This window comes from Marmota flaviventris, chromosome 1 (assembly GCF_047511675.1).
Source record: "Marmota flaviventris isolate mMarFla1 chromosome 1, mMarFla1.hap1, whole genome shotgun sequence".
Taxonomy (NCBI): domain Eukaryota; kingdom Metazoa; phylum Chordata; class Mammalia; order Rodentia; family Sciuridae; genus Marmota; species Marmota flaviventris.
Genome location: NC_092498.1, coordinates 204,396,668 through 204,415,849, shown reverse-complemented (window position 1 = coordinate 204,415,849; position 19,182 = coordinate 204,396,668). Strand labels below are relative to the sequence as shown.

The 19,182-nt window shown below is 38.9% G+C and overlaps 1 protein-coding gene across 1 annotated transcript; it reads left to right on the top strand.

Annotated features, from left to right (window-relative positions):
- The first annotated feature begins 4,127 nt into the window (after positions 1-4,127).
- On the top strand, positions 4,128-9,437 carry LOC117794544 (zinc finger protein 709-like). Its single transcript, XM_071600682.1, has 4 exons — positions 4,128-4,179; positions 4,536-4,662; positions 5,150-5,210; positions 5,823-9,437. The coding sequence occupies exons 2-4, from the start codon at positions 4,629-4,631 to the stop codon at positions 7,231-7,233; spliced, it is 1,506 nt and encodes a 501-aa protein (XP_071456783.1). The 5' UTR covers positions 4,128-4,179; positions 4,536-4,628; the 3' UTR covers positions 7,234-9,437.
- Positions 9,438-19,182: the final 9,745 nt, after the last annotated feature.

Below are 19,182 nucleotides of genomic sequence, written 5' to 3'. Positions count from 1 at the left end.
TCACCTATCATGTCCAAGTGGTTCGGTAACGTTTATTGAAAAGATCATATTTTAGTCATTTAGTTTCTTTTGCTCCTTTGTCAAAGAACAATGGATTATAGTTTTGTGGGCTTATTTCTGTTATTATTATTATTATTTTCCCTTCTAGTTTTCTGTCCTGTTCTGAGATCAATGTTTATTTGTTATCCACCTACCTCAGTCTCCCAGGCCGCTGGAATTATGGGTGTCACTCCCTGCTAGAAGAGTTTGTTGTTGTTGTTGTTACTGATAAGGTAACTTGTTAGGATTTTTATTTGGATTATGTTGACTTTGCAATTAAAATGGAGAACATCTTAAAATATTGAGGCTTCCTACTCGTGATCAACTCCACAAATTTAGTTTTTTTTAATTTTTTCACTACAAATTTGTCGGTTTTGTTGTATCTGTGACAATCATGTATAAGTATTTCTCTCTGTTTTTATCTTTGATGCTATGCAAATAATGTTGTATTTTTAATTCCAAATCCAGTTGTTCATAGTTGATATACAGGAAAATTAGGGACTTTTCTGTATTGATCTTGTGTTCTACAACTTTGCTATATTAGCTTATTAGTTTCTTTTTTAATATTTACTTTTTAGTTGTGGTTAGAAACAATATCTTTATTTTATTTATTTTTATGTGGTGCTGAGGATCGAACCCAGGGCCTCGAATGTGCTAGGCAAGCACTCTATCTGAGCCACAATCCCAGCCCAGCTTATTAGTTTCTTGAAGATTTTACTGATTCTTGGGATTTTGTACAACCAAAGTCCAGTCCTGTCTTCTGTGGACATTTATGTTTATTTATTCTCAATCTCAATGGCTTTTCCTTCTGCTTTTTTGAAATAAGGGTTCCTTTTTTTTTTTCTCTCTCTCTATCTCTATTTCTATCTCTAGCTCTTTTTCTGTATTGGGGATTAAAACAGGGGTACTCTCCCACTGAGCCCATCTCTAAGCCTTTTTTGAGACAGGGTCTGGATACATTGCTGAGGTTGGCCTCAACTTGCACTTGAGATCTTCTGCCTCAGCCTCCCAAAGGCTGGGTGCTGTGTGGTTTTTCTGCAAGTATTGATATGATCATATGATTTTTCTTATTTCACTTGTTAATATAATAGTTACAGATTTTTGAGTTTTTTCTTTTGGGGTGTTAGGGATTGAATGTAGGTCCTTACACATGGTAGGCATGTGCTGTACCACAATTTTTTGATTGTTGAACTCACTCATCCCTACAAACCTGTAATAATCCCCATCTGTTTGTAATATATAATTTAACAAATATATTTTAAAATTAACTTGCTAACATATATTGAGAATTTTAACAACTGTCTTTCTGTAGTTTTCCTTTTTTGTAGTGTCTTATTTCTTTTTGTTAATAGGGTAATGTTGGCCTCATTCCATGAATTAGGAAGTGTTTGCTTTTATTTTCTGGAAGGAATTTTGGAGAATGGGAGTCATTTCTTCCTTAAATATTTGGAAGAATTCACCAGTGAGATCATTTGGGTCTTGGCCCTGCCTTTTTATTTATTTATATACACACACACACACACACACACACACACACACATATACACTCACACACACATATACACTCACATACATATATACACACATATATATATATATGTATATGTGTGTGTGTGTATATATATATTTTTTTAAGTTGTAGTTGGGGGTTACTGGGATTGAATTCAGAGGCACTTGACCACTGAGCCACATCCCCAGCCCTATTTTGTATTTTATTTAGAGACAGGATCTCACTGAGTTGCTTAGTGCCTCGTTTTTGCTGAGGCTGGCTTTGAACTCATGATCCTCCTGCTTCAGCCTCCTAAGCTGCTGGGATTACTGGCGTACACCACTGCTCCTGGCTTTAATTTTTGTACTTCTTTTGTCAAATTGAAACCTATACATTTATTCTTTGGGTGTTAATTTAAACTCATTTTTTAAGGGTATTTTTAGGTATTCCATTGTATGTGTGTTGAAGTACAATAGAATTTGTGTATTTTGTTCTTTTTATCTTGGTGAACAAATATTCATCTTGGTTACTTCCAAGTTTTCAAAATTAGTGCATGATGCTGCTCTCCACAGCTTGGTGCCAGTCTTTGTGTGGGTCTATATTTTCAACTCATTTGAGTGCTAATTTACATGGGGATTCATCTTTGGGAGTTGGTTTGGGGTTGAGCCACATGGGATGGGGTTGAGAATCATTCCCTCTATGAAAATCAAGTGTCAATGAGTGTGTGTGTGTGTGTGTGTAATGATTTTAATGATCACATTACAGGAAATAGCGGTGGAGTGTGACACTGGACATTTTCATTTATCCACTTTTTTGTTTGCTAAGGTGATCACCAGTTGGTTTACCTAATTGTCTATTTATCCTTCTAATAAATGTCAGAGTCATCTACTTGACATTTTATTTGGCTATTTCCTCATTACAACAATGGGATTTTTTCTATAACTTGTTTTTCATCTTCTGTCAAATATGTTTTGGTTATTTACCATTTTTAAGCATGTGCTCATCATATTTACTCTGCATGTGAATCCTTTTATATTGCATGTATTGCAGATTTCTCCATTCTGTTTTTGTCTTTTTTAAAAATATTTTTTGTTGTTGTTGCTAACGGACCTTTATTTTCATCTATTTATATGTGGTGCTGAGAATCAAACCCAGTGCCTCACACTTGCTAGGCAAGTGCTCTACCACTGAGCCACAACCCCCACCCTGTTTTTGTCTTCTAACTGTCTTGATTTTAGAATATTTTAATTTTTTATTTTCTTTTTTTCTTAGCACTGGAGATTGAACCCAAGGCCTCACACATGCTAGAGAAGTGATCTACCACTGAGCTACATCCCCAGCCTCAGTTCCTTTCTCTATGGCTTATTCTTCATGTTATTTGAAAATTATCCTACCTATTACATCCAAGAAACTAGTGACTGCTAAAGGTGTTCTATATTTATTTTTTATATTTGAATCTACAATGGATTGATTAGTATCCACAATATAGGAGGGAATGGAATGCATATTTCAAGTAGAGACCAGTTTGCCTTGCTCCATGTTTTAAAGTGCTTGTGCTCTCTCCCAGAGCTCCAGAGTGCCTGCTGTATTATTACTATTATTATCATTGGTGGGTACAAGGCATTGACCTGAGGGCCTTGTGCATGCTAGGCAAGTGCTCTACCACTAAACTATACCCCCAGACCCATCTACTCTATTATTAATCAACATTCTATACAAATGCCAGCTCTTGGTAGATGCCTTTCCTTTTGTCTATTTGTTTTCTGCTAATACTAGGCTGCTCTGAATATTAGGTTTGTGAGGCAAGCCATCACTCTCCTTCAGAAAACTTTGATCATTGTTAGACATTTGTTATTCCTTTTAGTTTATAAAAACAAACTACTGAAGAGTCTGCTTTGGAGAGTTATGGGATTTTTGTGAGATATGGTTTGGAAGAGGTGATATCAATGATGATATTGAGTTCTTTCCAAGAACATGTATCATCCACCCACCGATTTGATTCTGCTTTGACATGGCTCAATAGAAATTCAAAAGTTGTTCTGTTAGGTTCATTAAATATTGATCACTTATTATACTTAGTACTTTATTAAATTTGGCCTGGAGTAAAGTGTTTATACATCCCCAAAGGATATCTCTTGTTGTAATCACATAGGATGAACTCAGTTCCCCAATGGACAAGTTGTGACAACATGCATGAAATAGTGTCTACCAGGTAATTAGCTCGTTAGACACTCAGTGTGCCTAGTGTTTATGGGATCTAATTCTCTAGGCCCCACTGTGAGCATGGAACAAATTAATAGACATTCAGAAGAGAAACAAGAGTTCATAAACTGCTATGGTATTTACATAGATCATTTAGGCACAGTGAAACATTCTTATTATTTATGTTAGCAAATCACTCCCAAGTTTCAAGTTCACTGGTACTAGCAAAGTTTGAACTATGTGAGTAGACTTAAGACTACCTTTTTTTTTTTTTTTCATCAGGGATTGAATCCAGGGGTGCTTAACCAAGGAGCCACATCTCCACCCCTTTTTATTTTTCATTTTGAGACAAGGTCTTGATAGGTTACTTAGGGTCTTGCTAAGTTGCTGAGGCTGGTTTTGATCTTGTGATCCTCCTGCCTCAGTCTCTCAAGTCACTGGGATTACAGGTATGTGCCACCATGCCATGCTAATGTTAACTCTTCATATCAGGTGGTAGGGCTTTGTTATGACAGATACTAAAGTCCATCTCTACAAAGAGAAATGAAGGTGACCCAACAGCACATCGTACTTTCTGAGTCCACTAATGAGAAGGGCTCCTACTTGCTATTTCCTTTCTGAATAGCTCAATTCTAGTACTAGAACTGCTGTGTGGGAGGGAGTATCATCCAAGGCAAGAATTCTCATGACCAAGTCATGATGGAAATGTTTGGAAACCATAGAATCATGTGACCCTCTTATGAATTGAGTGTAGGTTCTGGTCAGTCGGACTCATTCTCCTGTACATGTATGTGGAATGTTTTAGGACTCAGTGGCTTTTCAGGATGTGGCTGTGGACTTCACCCAGGCAGAGTGGGCTTTGTTGGATCCTTCCCAGAAGAATCTCTACAGAGATGTGATGCGGGAAACTTTCAGAAACCTGGCTTCTATAGGTAAGACCAACATCATTCCTTTACCTAGTCAGTTATAGCACAAATGTTTCTTGGTCGTGCATGTGGTTCTGTGATTGGAATGTAAAAATGGAAGAATTTGGTGAATGAGTCAGAAAAGGGAAGAATTTGGTGAAGAATCAGGCATTGTTACAGTGTACATTGAAACTAGAAATGAATAATTTTTCTAAAATTTCTTCGTTTTCTTCTTCTTCTTTTTTTTTTTTTTTTTTTTTTGGTGGTGGTGGTGGTACTAGTAATTGAACCCAGGGATACTCTACTATTGAGCTACATCCCTAGTCCTTTTTATTTTTTTAAACTTTGAGCCAGCATTTCACTACATTGCCTAGAATGGCCTTGAACTTGCCATGCTCCTTCCTGAGCCTAAGTAGTAGCTGTAATTACAGATGTGTACCACTGCACCTGACAGTTAACAATTCTTCTACAACTTTTAATAATTCACGATAATTTTTCTTTGTCCACATTTTAGGAAACAAGTGGAAAAACCAGAACATTGAAGACCAGTTTAAAATTCCAGGGAGAAATTTAAGGTAATTTGCAGGTATAAGAGGAAAAAAAAGTCCTTTTAAGAAATCCTAGCATGTCATAGAATTTTAAAAACAATTAAAACAAATACAATTTTTTTTTTTCTGGTACTGGGGATTGAACTCAGGGGCATTCAACCAGTAAGCCACATCCCCAACCCTATTTTGTATTTTATTTATAGACAGGGTCTCACTGAGTTGCTTAGTGCCTCGCAGTTGCTGAGGCTGGCTTTGAACTTGCAATTTTCCTGTTTCAGCCTCCCAAGCTGCTGGGATTACACCTGCCTGGCAAAAACAAATACATTTTTAAGTTTATTTATCATTAGAAAATTTTCAGTGAAGCTACTATGTACTTAAATGTAACAAAGATGTTCAGTGCTTACAAAATAGTTCATTTGTAAACTAAGTACTAAGAAACTGAATGTTGCTGTTTTGATAATAGCCAAGTGGGATTCATGTTGCAGAGTATTTGGTCCATGTACTTTTAAGTCTTTTTGCCACCGGAGGGAAAAAAATGTACCCTGTCCTTGATGTGAGGAGCAATGGAACTCCAACACTTACTAATAAATACATTTTAATAATTGAACCCTTGCTAATGCATTTGTCATTTTTTTATAGAAGTTATGTAGTAGAGAGACCCTGTGAAAGTGAAGAAGGTGGTCAGTGTGGTGAAACCTTCACCCAGGCTCTAAATCTTAATCAGAGCAAGAAAATTCCTGCTGGAGTAAAACCATGTAAATGCAGTGTGTGTGGAAAAGTTTTCCTATGTCTTTCATCTCTCAAGAGGCATCTGAAATCTCACTCCAGATACAAGGCACTTGAGTGTGAGGAATATGGAGAGAAGCCACATAAATGTGAACAGTGTGGGAAAACCTTCATTTCTCTCAGAAGTGTTGGAAGACATATGGTGACCCACAGGATAAAAGGCTCTTATACTTGTGAGTTATGTTTGAAAGTCTTTGATTCCCCCAGTTCATTTCAAATACATCAACAAACTCACACTGGAGCCAAACCCTCTGACAGCAAGCAGTGTGGGAAGACCTTTCTTTGTTCTAGTTCATTTCAACTACCTGGCAGAATTCACACTGTAAAAAAATCTTATGAATGCAAACAGTGTGGCAAAACCCTCAGTTCTTCCTGTTCCCTTCGAAGGCATGAAAGAAGTCATAATGGAGAAAAACCCTATGAGTGTAAACAGTGTGGTAAGGCCTTCACACGTCATGGTTACTTTCGAGAACATGAAAGAATTCATACTGAAGCAAAAACCTATGAATGCAAACAGTGTGGTAAAGCTCTCAGTTCTTCCAATTCCCTTCGAATCCATGAGAGAACTCACACTGGAGAAAAACCCTATGAGTGTAAACAATGCGGGGAAGCTTTCAGATGGCACAGTGACCTTCGAAAACACGTGCGATTTCATATTGAAGAAAATCCCTTTGAATGTAAAAAATGTGGCAAAGCACTAAGTTCTCCCAATTCCCTTCGAATACATGAAAGAACTCACACAGGAGAAAAGCCCTATGAGTGTAAACAGTGTGGAAAAGTCTTCCGATTTCAGACTTCCCTTATAAGGCACGAAAGAGCGCATGCTGGAGACAAATCCTATGAGTGTATACAGTGTGGCAAAACTCTCAGTTGTTCAAATTCCCTTCAAGTTCATGAAAGAATTCATAATAAAGCACGACCCTATCAGTGTAAGCAGTGCGGCGAAGCCTTCAGATTTCATGTGGCTCTTAAAATGCATGAAAGAACCCACGCTGGATATAAACCTTACGACTGTCAACAATGTGGTAAAGCCTTCAGATGCCGCGGCTATCTTCGAAAACACGAAAGGATTCACACTGAAGTCAATCCCTATGAATGTAAACAGTGCGGCAAGGTGCTCAGCTGTCCCAGTTCCCTGCGATATCATGAGAGGGCTCACACAGGAGAAAAACCCTCTGTGTGTAAACAATGTGGTAAGAGGCTCAGTTGTTCCAGTGCCCTCCAAAAACACAAAAGAATTCACACTGACAGAAAAACCCTGTGAATGTCAACAGCATAGAAAACCCTTCAGATTTTCCGTTCGTCTTCAGATGTGTGAAAGAATTCATGGAGGGGAATACTAGGATGATAAAAACTTGTGGTGAAGGCATCAGTTTTTTCAGATCTTTTTGAATACATGGCAAGACTCACACTGGAGAATAGCCTTATGAATGTATGAAATTTGTTAAAGCCATCATTTGTTCCAGTTCCATTTGAAGATAACAAAAAAAAAAAAAATGCATTCAGCAGAAAATCTCTAAAGGGCTGGTGGCTGTACCTTCAAAGGCCCATAATGCACACTGAAGATAGATGTTATACATATCAGACTCCAGTAGTTTGGAAAATAAAGGAAAGCTTTTGATTTTTATGATTGCTTTAAAAGTCAATGGGAAAACTCCCATTTGAAAGAAATCTCATAAATGTAGGTGATATTGAAATCTTAATGCAAATTAATTATTACATAATGTTCAGTTTCTCTACATGAACAAAATTTACATAAATTATGAATATAATATGTTTATCAGTGGCTCATAGTTAAAAGTTCTCTGGTTTGCATATTTCCATTTCTTTGTAAGGATACATAAAGGTGAGGATTCTATAGGTGTAGTTGTGTCAGTTAACAAAGGGATAAATTCAGAGAAATGCCTCGTTAGGCAATCTAATTGCTGTGTGAAGATAATAAAGTGTACTTAGACCAATCTTAGATGGTATAGTGAACTACCAACAGACTTAGGCTAAATGCTGTTGCCTGTTTCTTTTGGGCTCCAAACCTGTACATTATTGTATTTAGTACTGTAGGCAACAGTAACACAATGATAAGTATTTGTGTATCTAAACACACTGAAAAATAGAAAAGCTACAGTAAGGATATAGTATAAAAGATCAGGGTAGGGTGGCCCGTGATTGTAATCCCAGCTGCTTGTGAAGCTGAGGCAGGAGGATCACAGTTCAAGGTCAACCTGGGTAGTTTCTTGAGATCCTGTATCAAAGTGAAAAATGAAAAGGTCTAGGGGAGTAGCTCAATGGGTCGAGGGTCCCTGGCTTTGATCTCCAGTACTGCAAAAATAAAATAAAAGATATACCTGTGCAAGATACTTCCTGCGTACAGAACTTGCTGGAGTACTGGTGGGAGTCTGCTGGGCGAGTTTGAGTGAGCGATCAGTGACTGAATGTGAAGGCCTAGGATGTTGCTGGACACTGCTGTTGACTTTATAAACACCTGCACTTATGTTATACTAAATTTATAAAAATAATTTTATCAGCAAGAATAAATTAACCTTAGGTTAGTGTAACTTTGTCACTTAATAAACAATTTTTTCATCTTTTTCACTGTTCTGTAATAAACACATAGCTTAAAACACAAGATGTCTGTATAAAACTTTTGTTTATATCTATTATATAAGCATTTATCCATTTTAATGTTTATTGTTTACTTTTTAATGTATTTTGTTAAAGACTAAGAAACAAACGCATTAGTCTAGGCTCACACAGCTCCAGAATCACCAGTGTCAGTGTCTCCACCTCCTCATCTGGCCCAGTGGACATTCTTCAAGAGCAGCAACATTTGGAACTGTCATTTCCTATCATGACAGTGCTTTCTCCTGGAACTCTTTTTGTTGTTGTTGGTACTGAGGATTGAACCCAGGGGTGCTCTATCACTGAGCTATATCCCCAGCTCCCCACTCCCCTCTTTTTTTTTTTTAAATTTTTTGTAGTGGTAGATGGACACAATGCCTTTATTTTATTTGTTTATTTTTATGTGGTGCTAAGGATCGAACCCAGTGCCTCACACATGCTAGGCAAGCACTCTGCCACTGAGCTACAGCCCCAGCCCACGCCCCCCAGCCCTTTTTATTTTTTACTTTGAGATAGAATTCTCTAAGTTGCCCAGGCTGACCTCTAACTTGTGATCCTCCTGCCTCAGCCTCTCAGGTTGCAGGGGTTACAGGCATGTGCCATCATCCCCACTGAAATCTTTTTTGAAGGACGTGCATGTCTGAGGCTCCTCTTGGGAAATGTGACTCTTTTCATAAATGTGTACATGATGCTTTTCTTGGTTTCCTTTTTATCATAGACTTGCTTGTAAGCAGATAATATACCATGAATATTCCTCTCTGTTGATGAAAACTTTTTGTTATGGGGTCCATGTTTTTAGGCTTAAAGGATCTTAAAGTCTACAGAAGTTTCTACTAAACTGCTTACCATGAATTTTCTTGGGTGTTTTCTTATTTTCCTTCAGTTGTTTTGTTTCTTGTCTGTTCATCTATGCATTGATTATATGATAGGCATTTTGTGGGGGTGGGTACTGGGTATTGAAATTAAGCGTACTTTGCTAGTGAGCTACATCCCCAATCCTTTTTATTTTTTATTTTGAGGCAGGGTGTTGCTAAGTTGCTGAGGATCCTGCTAAATAGCCCAGGCTGGCCTTGTACATGCAATCCTCCTGCCTCAGCCTCCCGGGTTGCTGGGATTACAGGCATGTGCTACTGCGCCTAGCTGTGATAGGCATTTTTTAAAAAATATGTTTTTAGTTGTAGTTGGACACAATGCCTTTATTTTATTTATTTTTATGTGGTACTAAGGATCAAACCCAGGGCTTCTACATGTGCTAGGCGAGTGCTGTACTGCTGAGCCACAGCCCCAGCTCCTGTGATAGGCATTTTTAAGACCCATTATAATGTTATAGGCTCAACATTGTATATGAGATCCATTGTTGACTGAAATGTGTGATATAAGACTGTACTCTTCTAAGTAATTATGCTTGAGTTTAATGCGTAGTATCTTAAGTCAGTTAACAAAACTTTTCTCTATCAACTTTAAAGTGTGTTGGATCCATGTTTTAGTTGAAATGTATTTCTAATATATAAGTAGGTTCAATATTTATATAATTGTCTTAAGTGTTCTGTGATTGATGGATGGGCCACTGAAAAATAAGTCTTTGTTATTTGGGGGGATTTTCCTACTGTTGTGTGGCAGCTTCTGTATTGTCACACATTATATGTCTTTTACTTTTTCTATGGGAAAAACTACCTTTTTGAAGGGGCATGGAATTTATTTCATTTGTTTTTTGCTAATAAAGATTAGGTATTGGGCTGGGTTTGTGGCTCCACAATAGAGCGCTCACCTCGCACGTGAGCAACACTGGGTTTATCCTCACCACCACCTAAAAATAAATAAATAAAATAAAGAAATTGTGTCCAACTACAATTTAAAAAAATAAAAAAGATTAGGTATCATAGTCTGAGGATATACCTCAGTGGTAGAGTGCTTACCCAGCATGCCCAAGGACCTGAGTTCAATCCCTAGTACTGCAATAAAAAGAAAACCATAGATGCCGTAGCCAGGTGTGGTGGCACATGCCTATAATCCAAGCTGCTTGAAGGCTGAAGCAGGAGGATTGCAAGTTTGAAGCCAGCTTTGGCAATTTGGTGAGATCCAGTTTTAAAAAATAAGGGTTTGGTGTGTAGCTTAGTGGAAAAGCACCCCCAGGTTCAATCCCCAGTATCTTGGGGGAAAACAGATAAAAGAGAGTTGATAACTATTTTTAAGTATGTCAAGTTTATCACATACTCTTAGGTGAATTATTTTAACTGTTGCCTTTTACTTTTTAAAATACTTTTAGTTGTAGATGGACACAATACCTTTATTTAATTTACTTTTTAAAATGTGGTGCTGAGGATTTAACCCAGTCCCTCACATGTGCTAGGCAAGTGCTCTACCACTGAACTACACCCCAGCCTTGTTGCCTTTTATTTTTTATCATTATTTCTGGCTGTTACTTGTATAATTCACCTTGGATTAAGGAGAAAGACCTGTGGAAGAATTACATGTTTGTCTAATCTGAGGGAGAAAGCTTTCAATCTCACCATCAAGAATAACGTTAGCTGTAGGGTTTTTGTTTGTTGTTTTTATAACAGTACTAGGATATTCTACCACTGAGCTACACTAATTTTGGGGACAAGGTCTTGCTAATTTGCTGAGTCTGACCTTGAACTTGTGATCTTCCTGCCTCAGCCTCCTGAGAAGCGGGGATTATAGGTGTGTGCCATCATGCTCTAAGAGTGGGTTTTTTAATCAATGCTGTAAAGCACATTTAGAAAGTTCCCTTCAGTTCATTTTTTTAAAAATTGGGATTGAACCCAGGGTCGCTTTATCATTGAGCTACATCCCCAGGCCTATTCAGATAGAGGCTCACCAAGTTGCAGAGACTGGCCATGAACTGGCAATCTTCCTGCTTTAGCCTCCTGGTGGGGGGGTGGGGGGGGCTGGAATTGCAGATGTGACAATGGTGTGTTTTATTATGAAAGGGTGTTGATATTTTTTTGTATGTTTTTTCTGTATCTCTTGAGATGAACTTGTGGTTTTTGACATTTATTCTAATAAGTTGAATTATAGTCATTGACGTTCATATATGAAAACAGCACTGCTTTTGTAAGTTAAATTTCTCTTAGGGAGTATAAGTCTTTATATATTGGTAGATTTGCTTTTCTAGTATCTTCTTGAGGCTTTTTTGCATCTATATTGAAAGAGTTTTGTGTACATTAACAGCATATAGCATTATCTAGTACCTGAAGTATGTACATGTGTGTATAAGCATGTATATAATATATAGTATGTAGTATAGTTTTGTATATAAATAGCATATATATGACTAGATTGTATAGCATGTAATTAAAATGCAATTAGTATAGAATATAGTATACTGTAGCATTATAGGATTAGTCATCAGTCTATAATCATGCATTTCTGTTCGCTGTTGGATGACAAAATTTTTCCAACAAACCTTTCACATTCTCTCCTGAGAACCAAGAAGTATCTCAACTTGATACCCAAAGCCTTCTCCCATCCCACCTGCTCTGTGCTCTGAAGTGTAGTCCCTGGGCAGGACTACATGCCTTCCAGTACCTTCCACATCCTTACTGTGAGGGTCACTAACTGATAAGCTCCTGACAACCTTATCTGTGCAGCAGTGGTGAAACAGAGCTCCGGCACTTGCTCATCTGAAGGATGTGCCACGGGAATTAAGACAGACATGTTATCTGATGAAGCACAGCCTAGTCTACATGTTTATCACCTGAGTTTTGTTTCTATAAATTGTAATCATTTCTATTAATCTAGCTCTTCTCCCCAGTTTGATCAAAATGTACAAAATTTCTTTTTTTCTTTTCTTTTTTTTTCCATTGTTCATTTCTCATGTGGGTAGACAGCCAAATCTGGCCACCCAGGTTCAGGCTGGCTCCCTGACTGGGTTGCAGGTAATGATGGATGTCATGAGTTCAAATCTCAGCAGCCCTAAGCTGCTAATTTCTCCCTCACCAATGGAGTGAGTGTGAGGCTACGTAAACAAATGGCAAGAAATACAGGATGGACCAACCGTGACCAAGGACATTACTCAATTTTAGCTAACAACTCTGGGCTACCTGACTCCATAATATAGTCAATGTCACCTGAGTGACAACCACCAACGGCTTGTTGGCTTTCACTTTGGTCTACACAGGGCTTTGTGTTCTGTGTCAAGTGTGGCCACTTTGTCCCATGTTGAAACACTCATCTGGACACAAATGGCTAATTGACTGACTGCTGCAATGTGACTTGATAGATTCATCCTAGTTGGTAAGGAGTTTTTGAGGCACTCACCTATCAAGGCAGCAAAAGCATCACCTTAACTTGATTGGTACTTCAGTCCTGATTGCCAAGAATCTGGTGACTGCTCAGTGGTCATTGCATCTACTCTGGTTGTCACTTCTGGATGCTTGGCATGGCCATGTAAAATTGTTTATTATTGTATATCCTTGCAGTATGCTCATGGATGATTGTGAAGTCGCAAAAAAGAGACCTTTTTTTTGTACTGGGGATTGAACCCAGGGGTACTTAACCACTGAGTCACATCCCCAGCCCTTTAATTTTTTTTTTTTTAATTTAGAGATAGGATCTCACTAAATTGCTGAGGGCCTTGCTAAGTTGTTGAGAGTGGCTTTGAACCTGCAATCTTCCTGCTGATGGGATTACAAGCATGCACCACGGTGCCCAGACCACAGAATTAAATATTTTACCCAGTTGCCTAGGAAGAGTCATTGTACAGGCAAGAGTAGCAGGAATGACTTTCTGGTGCTGCTGATTCCCTTGCTGTAATGTGCACTCCCGGATCCCCAAGGGTATTGGAAATAAAGGAAAGGGGGTTAACCCCTCCTAATTTTAAGTGGGCACAATATCTTTATTTATCTTTATGTGGTGCTGAGGATTGAACCCAGTGCCTTGCGCATGCCAGGCCAGCACGCTACCACTTGAGCCACATCCCCAGCCCAGGAACTAGTTTTTAAATAGAAGATATGTGACTCTTTTCCCAGTGCAAAACCCCTAGCCAGTATATGGGCTTTCCTTAGCACTGTTGATCACCAGCATGCCCAAGTACAAATCTTAGGATCACAAGGCTTGAAGGCCTTCGACAAAAATGACCTTATTGTTTGTGGACTCTCACCCAAGGAAGGCTGAGTGGCACTTCCTGGAAGCTGAAGTTCTTGCCCTTTATCTATAGGGAACTCAAATAAGAACTCAAACCTGGGACTGGGGATATAACTTAGTGGTAGAGTACTTGTCTCATGCATAAGGCCCTGAGTTTAATCCTTAGCAGTGCAAAAAAAAAAAAAAAAACCCTCTATAATTTTGGAGTTTCTGTATAAAAAAACAAATATACTTTTAACCATGCAAAAACATCTTGCCTAAATTATCCATATTATGAAACTCATTGTGCTAAGATATCCCTTAATCTTCATGGATTCCATTCCCTGATCTAGTGAGTAATGGATTAAAATTGAGTATTTGCCACTTCCAAATATTCTTGACAAAACGGCAGTCCCTTCACCCCCACCAGTTAAAATAAGGTTACAATGGCTAAATGTGATTTTTTTTTTTTTGGAATATGTAAGTTTTGGGAAGGTTATTGAGTATTGATTCCATTTCATTAATAGACATAGATCTGCTCAGATAACCTACTCTTTTGTCAGTTTTAGTAGACTATATCTTTGAAGTAATTGGTTCACTTGATTTGTGGTCATGGAGTCCTTCCTAATATTCTTTTATTATTCTTTCAGGGTCTATGAGAGGAGGTATGATGTCCTCTCTTTTATTTATTTATTTTTTTCCAGAGAATTTTAAGAATATTCTACATGCCCTAGAAGGGTATTTCTTGTCCCTGGCCCATTCCACACTCTCGCTCTCCTCCTGGCTGCCATGAGCTTGACAGTTCTCCATCTCGCCCTTCTACAATGGTGTCGTGCCTCACCTGAGGCCCAGAGCAATGGAACCAGCCAACCGTGGACTGAGACCTCTGAAATGGAGGCTAAATAAGTCTTTCCTCCTTTAACTTGTTATTGTCAGGTGCTTGGGTTACGGGGATGAAAAACTAACACAATATTTAAACCATTAGGTCACATCACTACAGTCTGCCCAACTGATTCATCTCCTTTTTCAGGTGAATTTCCATGAGAAGTATAGACAGTCTGCATGATCCAAGCCATGTGTGAGTCTCCTTGGCTCTTACAGGCAAATACAAATCACCAATAGAAGTTTATTGACCATTGTTTCAAGAATTTCAGTGTCCTTTATCCTAATTTACTGTTTCCCTCTTGCATTCACAACCACTCAGCTGGTTTCCATGATGAGAAACAGTGTGTTGGGTTTGCTTTTTGTTTGCCTTAAAAATTCTTTTTATTGGGATAAAATTTACATTTCACAAAATTCAACATATAACCATTTTAAAGTACAAAATGCAAACTTTTTTTGTTTTATTCACAATGACACATAGCCAACACCACTATCAAATTCCAGATCACTTTCATCAATCCCTCAAAAAAAACCTCACAGCCATCAAAGAATCACTTATCACAAGTCAATAAAGGCTTGTCTATTGTGGGGAATTCACACAACAGCATCATACTGATGTGGCTTTTTATAGTCCATCTTTGCTCAGTGAGCATGGCATTTCATGAGCTTATCAATGTTGTAGCACATATCATTCAGTCCTTTCCATGACTGCATATTGCATTGTGTGACTCTCTCACAGTTTGTCTATCTAGTCATACATTGATGTACATCTGGATTTTTCCTACTTTCTTTTTTTTTTTAATACTTGGATTGAACCTAGGGGCACTTAACCACTGAGCCACATCCCCATCTTTTTTTGTATTTTATTTAGAGACAGGATCTCACTGAGTTGTTTAGGACCTCACTAAATTTTGAGGCTGACTTTGAACTTGCAATCCTCCTGCTTCAGCCCCCCAAGCAGCTGGGATTACAGGCATGCACTACCATGCCCGGATTTTTCCACTTTTGGAGTTTTGCTATTATGCATAATGTTTCTTTTAACCTTCATATACAGGTTTTTGTGTGGAAATGTTCTCATTTCTTTTGGTTACGTAGTTAGTAGTGGTATTGCTGGGCCACGTGGTAAACCTTCTATGGAACTGACAAACTGTTTTCCAAAGGAGCTGCCTCATTTTGTAATAACACCAGCAGTTTAAAGTGGTTCTGATTTCTCTGCATATCCATACTTATTATTGTCTTTTGACAATTAGATGTAGTGATTATACTATGATTTTCCCTAATGAATAAGTTTTTTAGGCATCTTTTCATATAGTCATTGGCCACTTTTATCATTAAAATTGCCATAACATAATATATTGTTGTAAATAATAATTGAAATATTACTCAATAGAATATCTTTATGTAAATTTTATAAAGTTACAAAATTATTTACTTAGTGCGATTGACTCATTTCATTTTAATATGTTAGAGACTATACATTGATTATCTTATTAGCATGTCTTGTATTTCTGAAATTAACTCTCTTTAAACTAATTTTGTATGTTTACACATTGTTTTATTTTATTTTTTACACATTGTTTTGTATCCCAATTAATAACATATTGGATTAGTTTCAAAGTTTTAGTATAAATATATGTAATATCCAAACAAAATCTTCCAGTAGCTTCTTTTTCTTTTTCTTTTTTTTTTTACTGCTTTATAATATAGATTTGAAAATGTTGAAAAAGTCAGGTGCAATGGCACCTGCCTATAATCCCAGAGACTTGGAAGGCTGAGGCAGGAGGATTGCAAGTTCAAAACCAGCCTCAGCAACTTAGCAAGTCCCTAGGTAACTTAGTGACAACCTGTCTCAAAATAAAAAGAGCTGGGGATGTAGCTCAATGGCTAAGTGCCCCTGGGTTCAATCCCTGGTACCAAATAATAATAATATTTTTTTTAAAAAAAGGTTTATTTATTTCTGCTATCAAAGAACAGAATTATAACAGTGTAATTTAACAATCCTAATTGGCTTCATTTTTAATTTTAAAATCAGGTAACACTTCATTCCATAAAACAGAATCAGTTTTCCTATGAGCCAAGCACTCATCAAAAATAATTTGATGAGTTAACATCAGATTTATTTTGCTTACACAAAATAAGGACAAGGGAACTTCACTATTTCGCCTGTTGAGAATGGCTGTTCTCCCTCCAATCCAGATTTCTCTTGGAGGACCAGATGTGTCAGCTTGGTTTGATTGACTCCATGTTGTTTTTTTTCCCCCCTGGAATATTGTCTCTGTTGAAAAACTGGCTTCACAAAGAAGGTGGCAGCAGGAAAATTTCAGAATCCAAAGCTTAAAAATAAGTCTTGGGCAGTGTGGGGTTATTTTCTGTCTCTGAGAGGGATCATCCAGTGTCTGAGGCCTGAGGATAGAGGCAAAGTCCCCAGCTGCCCATCCAGAAACTGTCACTCTCAGTAGCGTCTAGTGTCCTGACCTTTGCTCGCCCAGGATGACAGTGGGTAAGGAGCAGCAGGTCACAGGGGCCCCCTGACCCTCTGGGCAGACCACGGGGCTGAGGGTCAACGGCCAGGGGAGAATCATGTCAACGACTCTCTGCCTGTGGTCCCTGAGGTCCTGGGGCAGAGATATAGGAGGCAGCTAGTGTCATAAGACATCCCCATCCCCAGCCAGGCTGGGCGCCTGGCTAAGCGAGGAGAAAGATGGTGGCCTGGGCCCTGCACCTGGTCTCACTTCCTCCCCGGCACCGTCTGGAAGGGGAGGAAGTGACACCCAGGGGAAGGCAGGGAAGTGAGGCCACAATCACATTCAAGTTCAGGGTGCAAGAGCTTAGTCTGCCCCGCAACAGGCCCCATATTCAGCTCCCCTTCATGGGCAAGTCCCTTCTGAGAGTCATGCCCTGCCCTTTATAGGCACAAGGACCCAGAAGTTCCAGGGACACGCCCATGTTTAGGCCTTCAGATCCGGAAGTGCCTCAAGCATCCATATTTAGGCCCCCAGATCCGAATCCAGAAGTTTCAAAGGCGCACATCCATGTTTAGGCCATAGCATCCAGAAGTGCCTCAGGTGCACATCCATATTTAGGCTCTAGGATCCAGAAGTTCCTCAGGTGTCCATGTTTAGGCCCACGGATCCAGAGGTTCCTCAAGTGCATGTCCATGTTTAAGCCCCCAGGTCCGGAAGTTCCTCAGCATCCATGTTTAGGCTCTAGGAAGTGCCTCGGGCATCCATGTTTAGGCCCCAGGATCTGGAATGCCTCAGGCATCAATGTTTAGGCCCCAGGATCCGGAAGTTCCTCAGGTGCACATCCATCTTTGGGCCCTTGGATCGGAAAGTTCCTCAGTCCTCCATGTTTAGGCCTTAGCATCTGGAAATTCCTCAGGTGCACGTCCATGTTTAGGCCCCCGGATCCGGAAGTTCCTCAGACATCCATGTTTAGGCCCCCAGATCCGGATCCAGAAGTTTCAAAGGTGCATGTCCATATTTAGGTGCCTGGATCCGGAAGTTCCTCGAGCGCACATCCATGTTTAGGCCATAGCATCCAGAAGTGCCTCAGGTGCACGTCCATGTTTAGGCTCTAGGATCTGGAAGTTCCTCAGGTGTCCATGTTTAGGCGCCTGGACCCAGAAGTTCCTCAGGCGTCCATATTTAGGCCCACGGATCCGGAGGTTCCTCAGGTGCACATCCATGTTTAAGCCCCGGGGTCCGAAAGTTCCTCAGCATCCATGGTTAGGCTCTAGGATCTGGAAGTGCCTCAGGCGTCCATGTTTAGGCTCCAGGATCTGGAATGCCTCAGGCATCCATGTTTAGACCCCCCCGGATCCTGAAATTCCTCAGGTGCACGTCCATCTTTGGGCCCTCGGATCCAGAAGTTCCTCAGTCTTCCATGTTTAGGCCGTAGCATCCATAATAATAATAATATTGAAAAAGTTTTATATCAAATAATAAGAGCCAGATACAGTGACACAAACCTGTAATCCCAGCTACTCCAGAAGCTGAGGCAGAAAGATTATAAATTCAAGGCCAGCCTGGGCAACATACAAGACCCTGTCTCAGAAACAGTTAATTCATGATTAATTTAGTAAGCAGAACTTTTTCTTGATTTTCTTTTTAAGTTGTGGATGAACACAATACCTTTTTTTTTTTTTATTTATTTTTATGCAGTGCTGAGGATTGAACCCAGTGCCTCACATGTGCTAGGCAAGTGCTCTGCCACTGAGCTACTGCCTCAGCCCCAATAAATAGAACTTTTGACTAATACTTATGAAAACACTATTTAAAATTTATGATTTTCTATTTCCTAATTTATCTTAATTCATCTATTTTATACAAGTCACTGTTGATTTTTTTTTTTTTTTTTGTGGTGCTGGGGATTGAACCCAGGGCCTTCTGCATGTGAGGCAATCACTCCACCAACTGAGCTATATTCCCAACCCCTATACAAGTCACTTTTACCTCTCAGTTTACCCAGTTTATTACTATAAGTTTTTTTTTAAGTGTCAAGATTAATGCGAGTTTATTTTTTATTTTATTTTATTTTTAAAAAAAATATTTATTTATTTATTTTAGTTTTCGGCGGACACATCATCTTTGTTTTTTTTTGTATGTGCGCGCTACCACTTGAGCCACAT

Excerpts from the sequence above, each read along its gene's own strand:
- LOC117794544 (XM_071600682.1), top strand. The coding sequence starts at position 4,629 with ATGCGGGAAACTTTCAGAAACCTGGCTTCTATAG. Across the intron at positions 4,663-5,149 it reads CAGAAACCTGGCTTCTATAG|GAAACAAGTGGAAAAACCAG; the intron begins GTAAGACCAACA and ends TCCACATTTTAG. Across the intron at positions 5,211-5,822 it reads ATTCCAGGGAGAAATTTAAG|AAGTTATGTAGTAGAGAGAC; the intron begins GTAATTTGCAGG and ends ATTTTTTTATAG.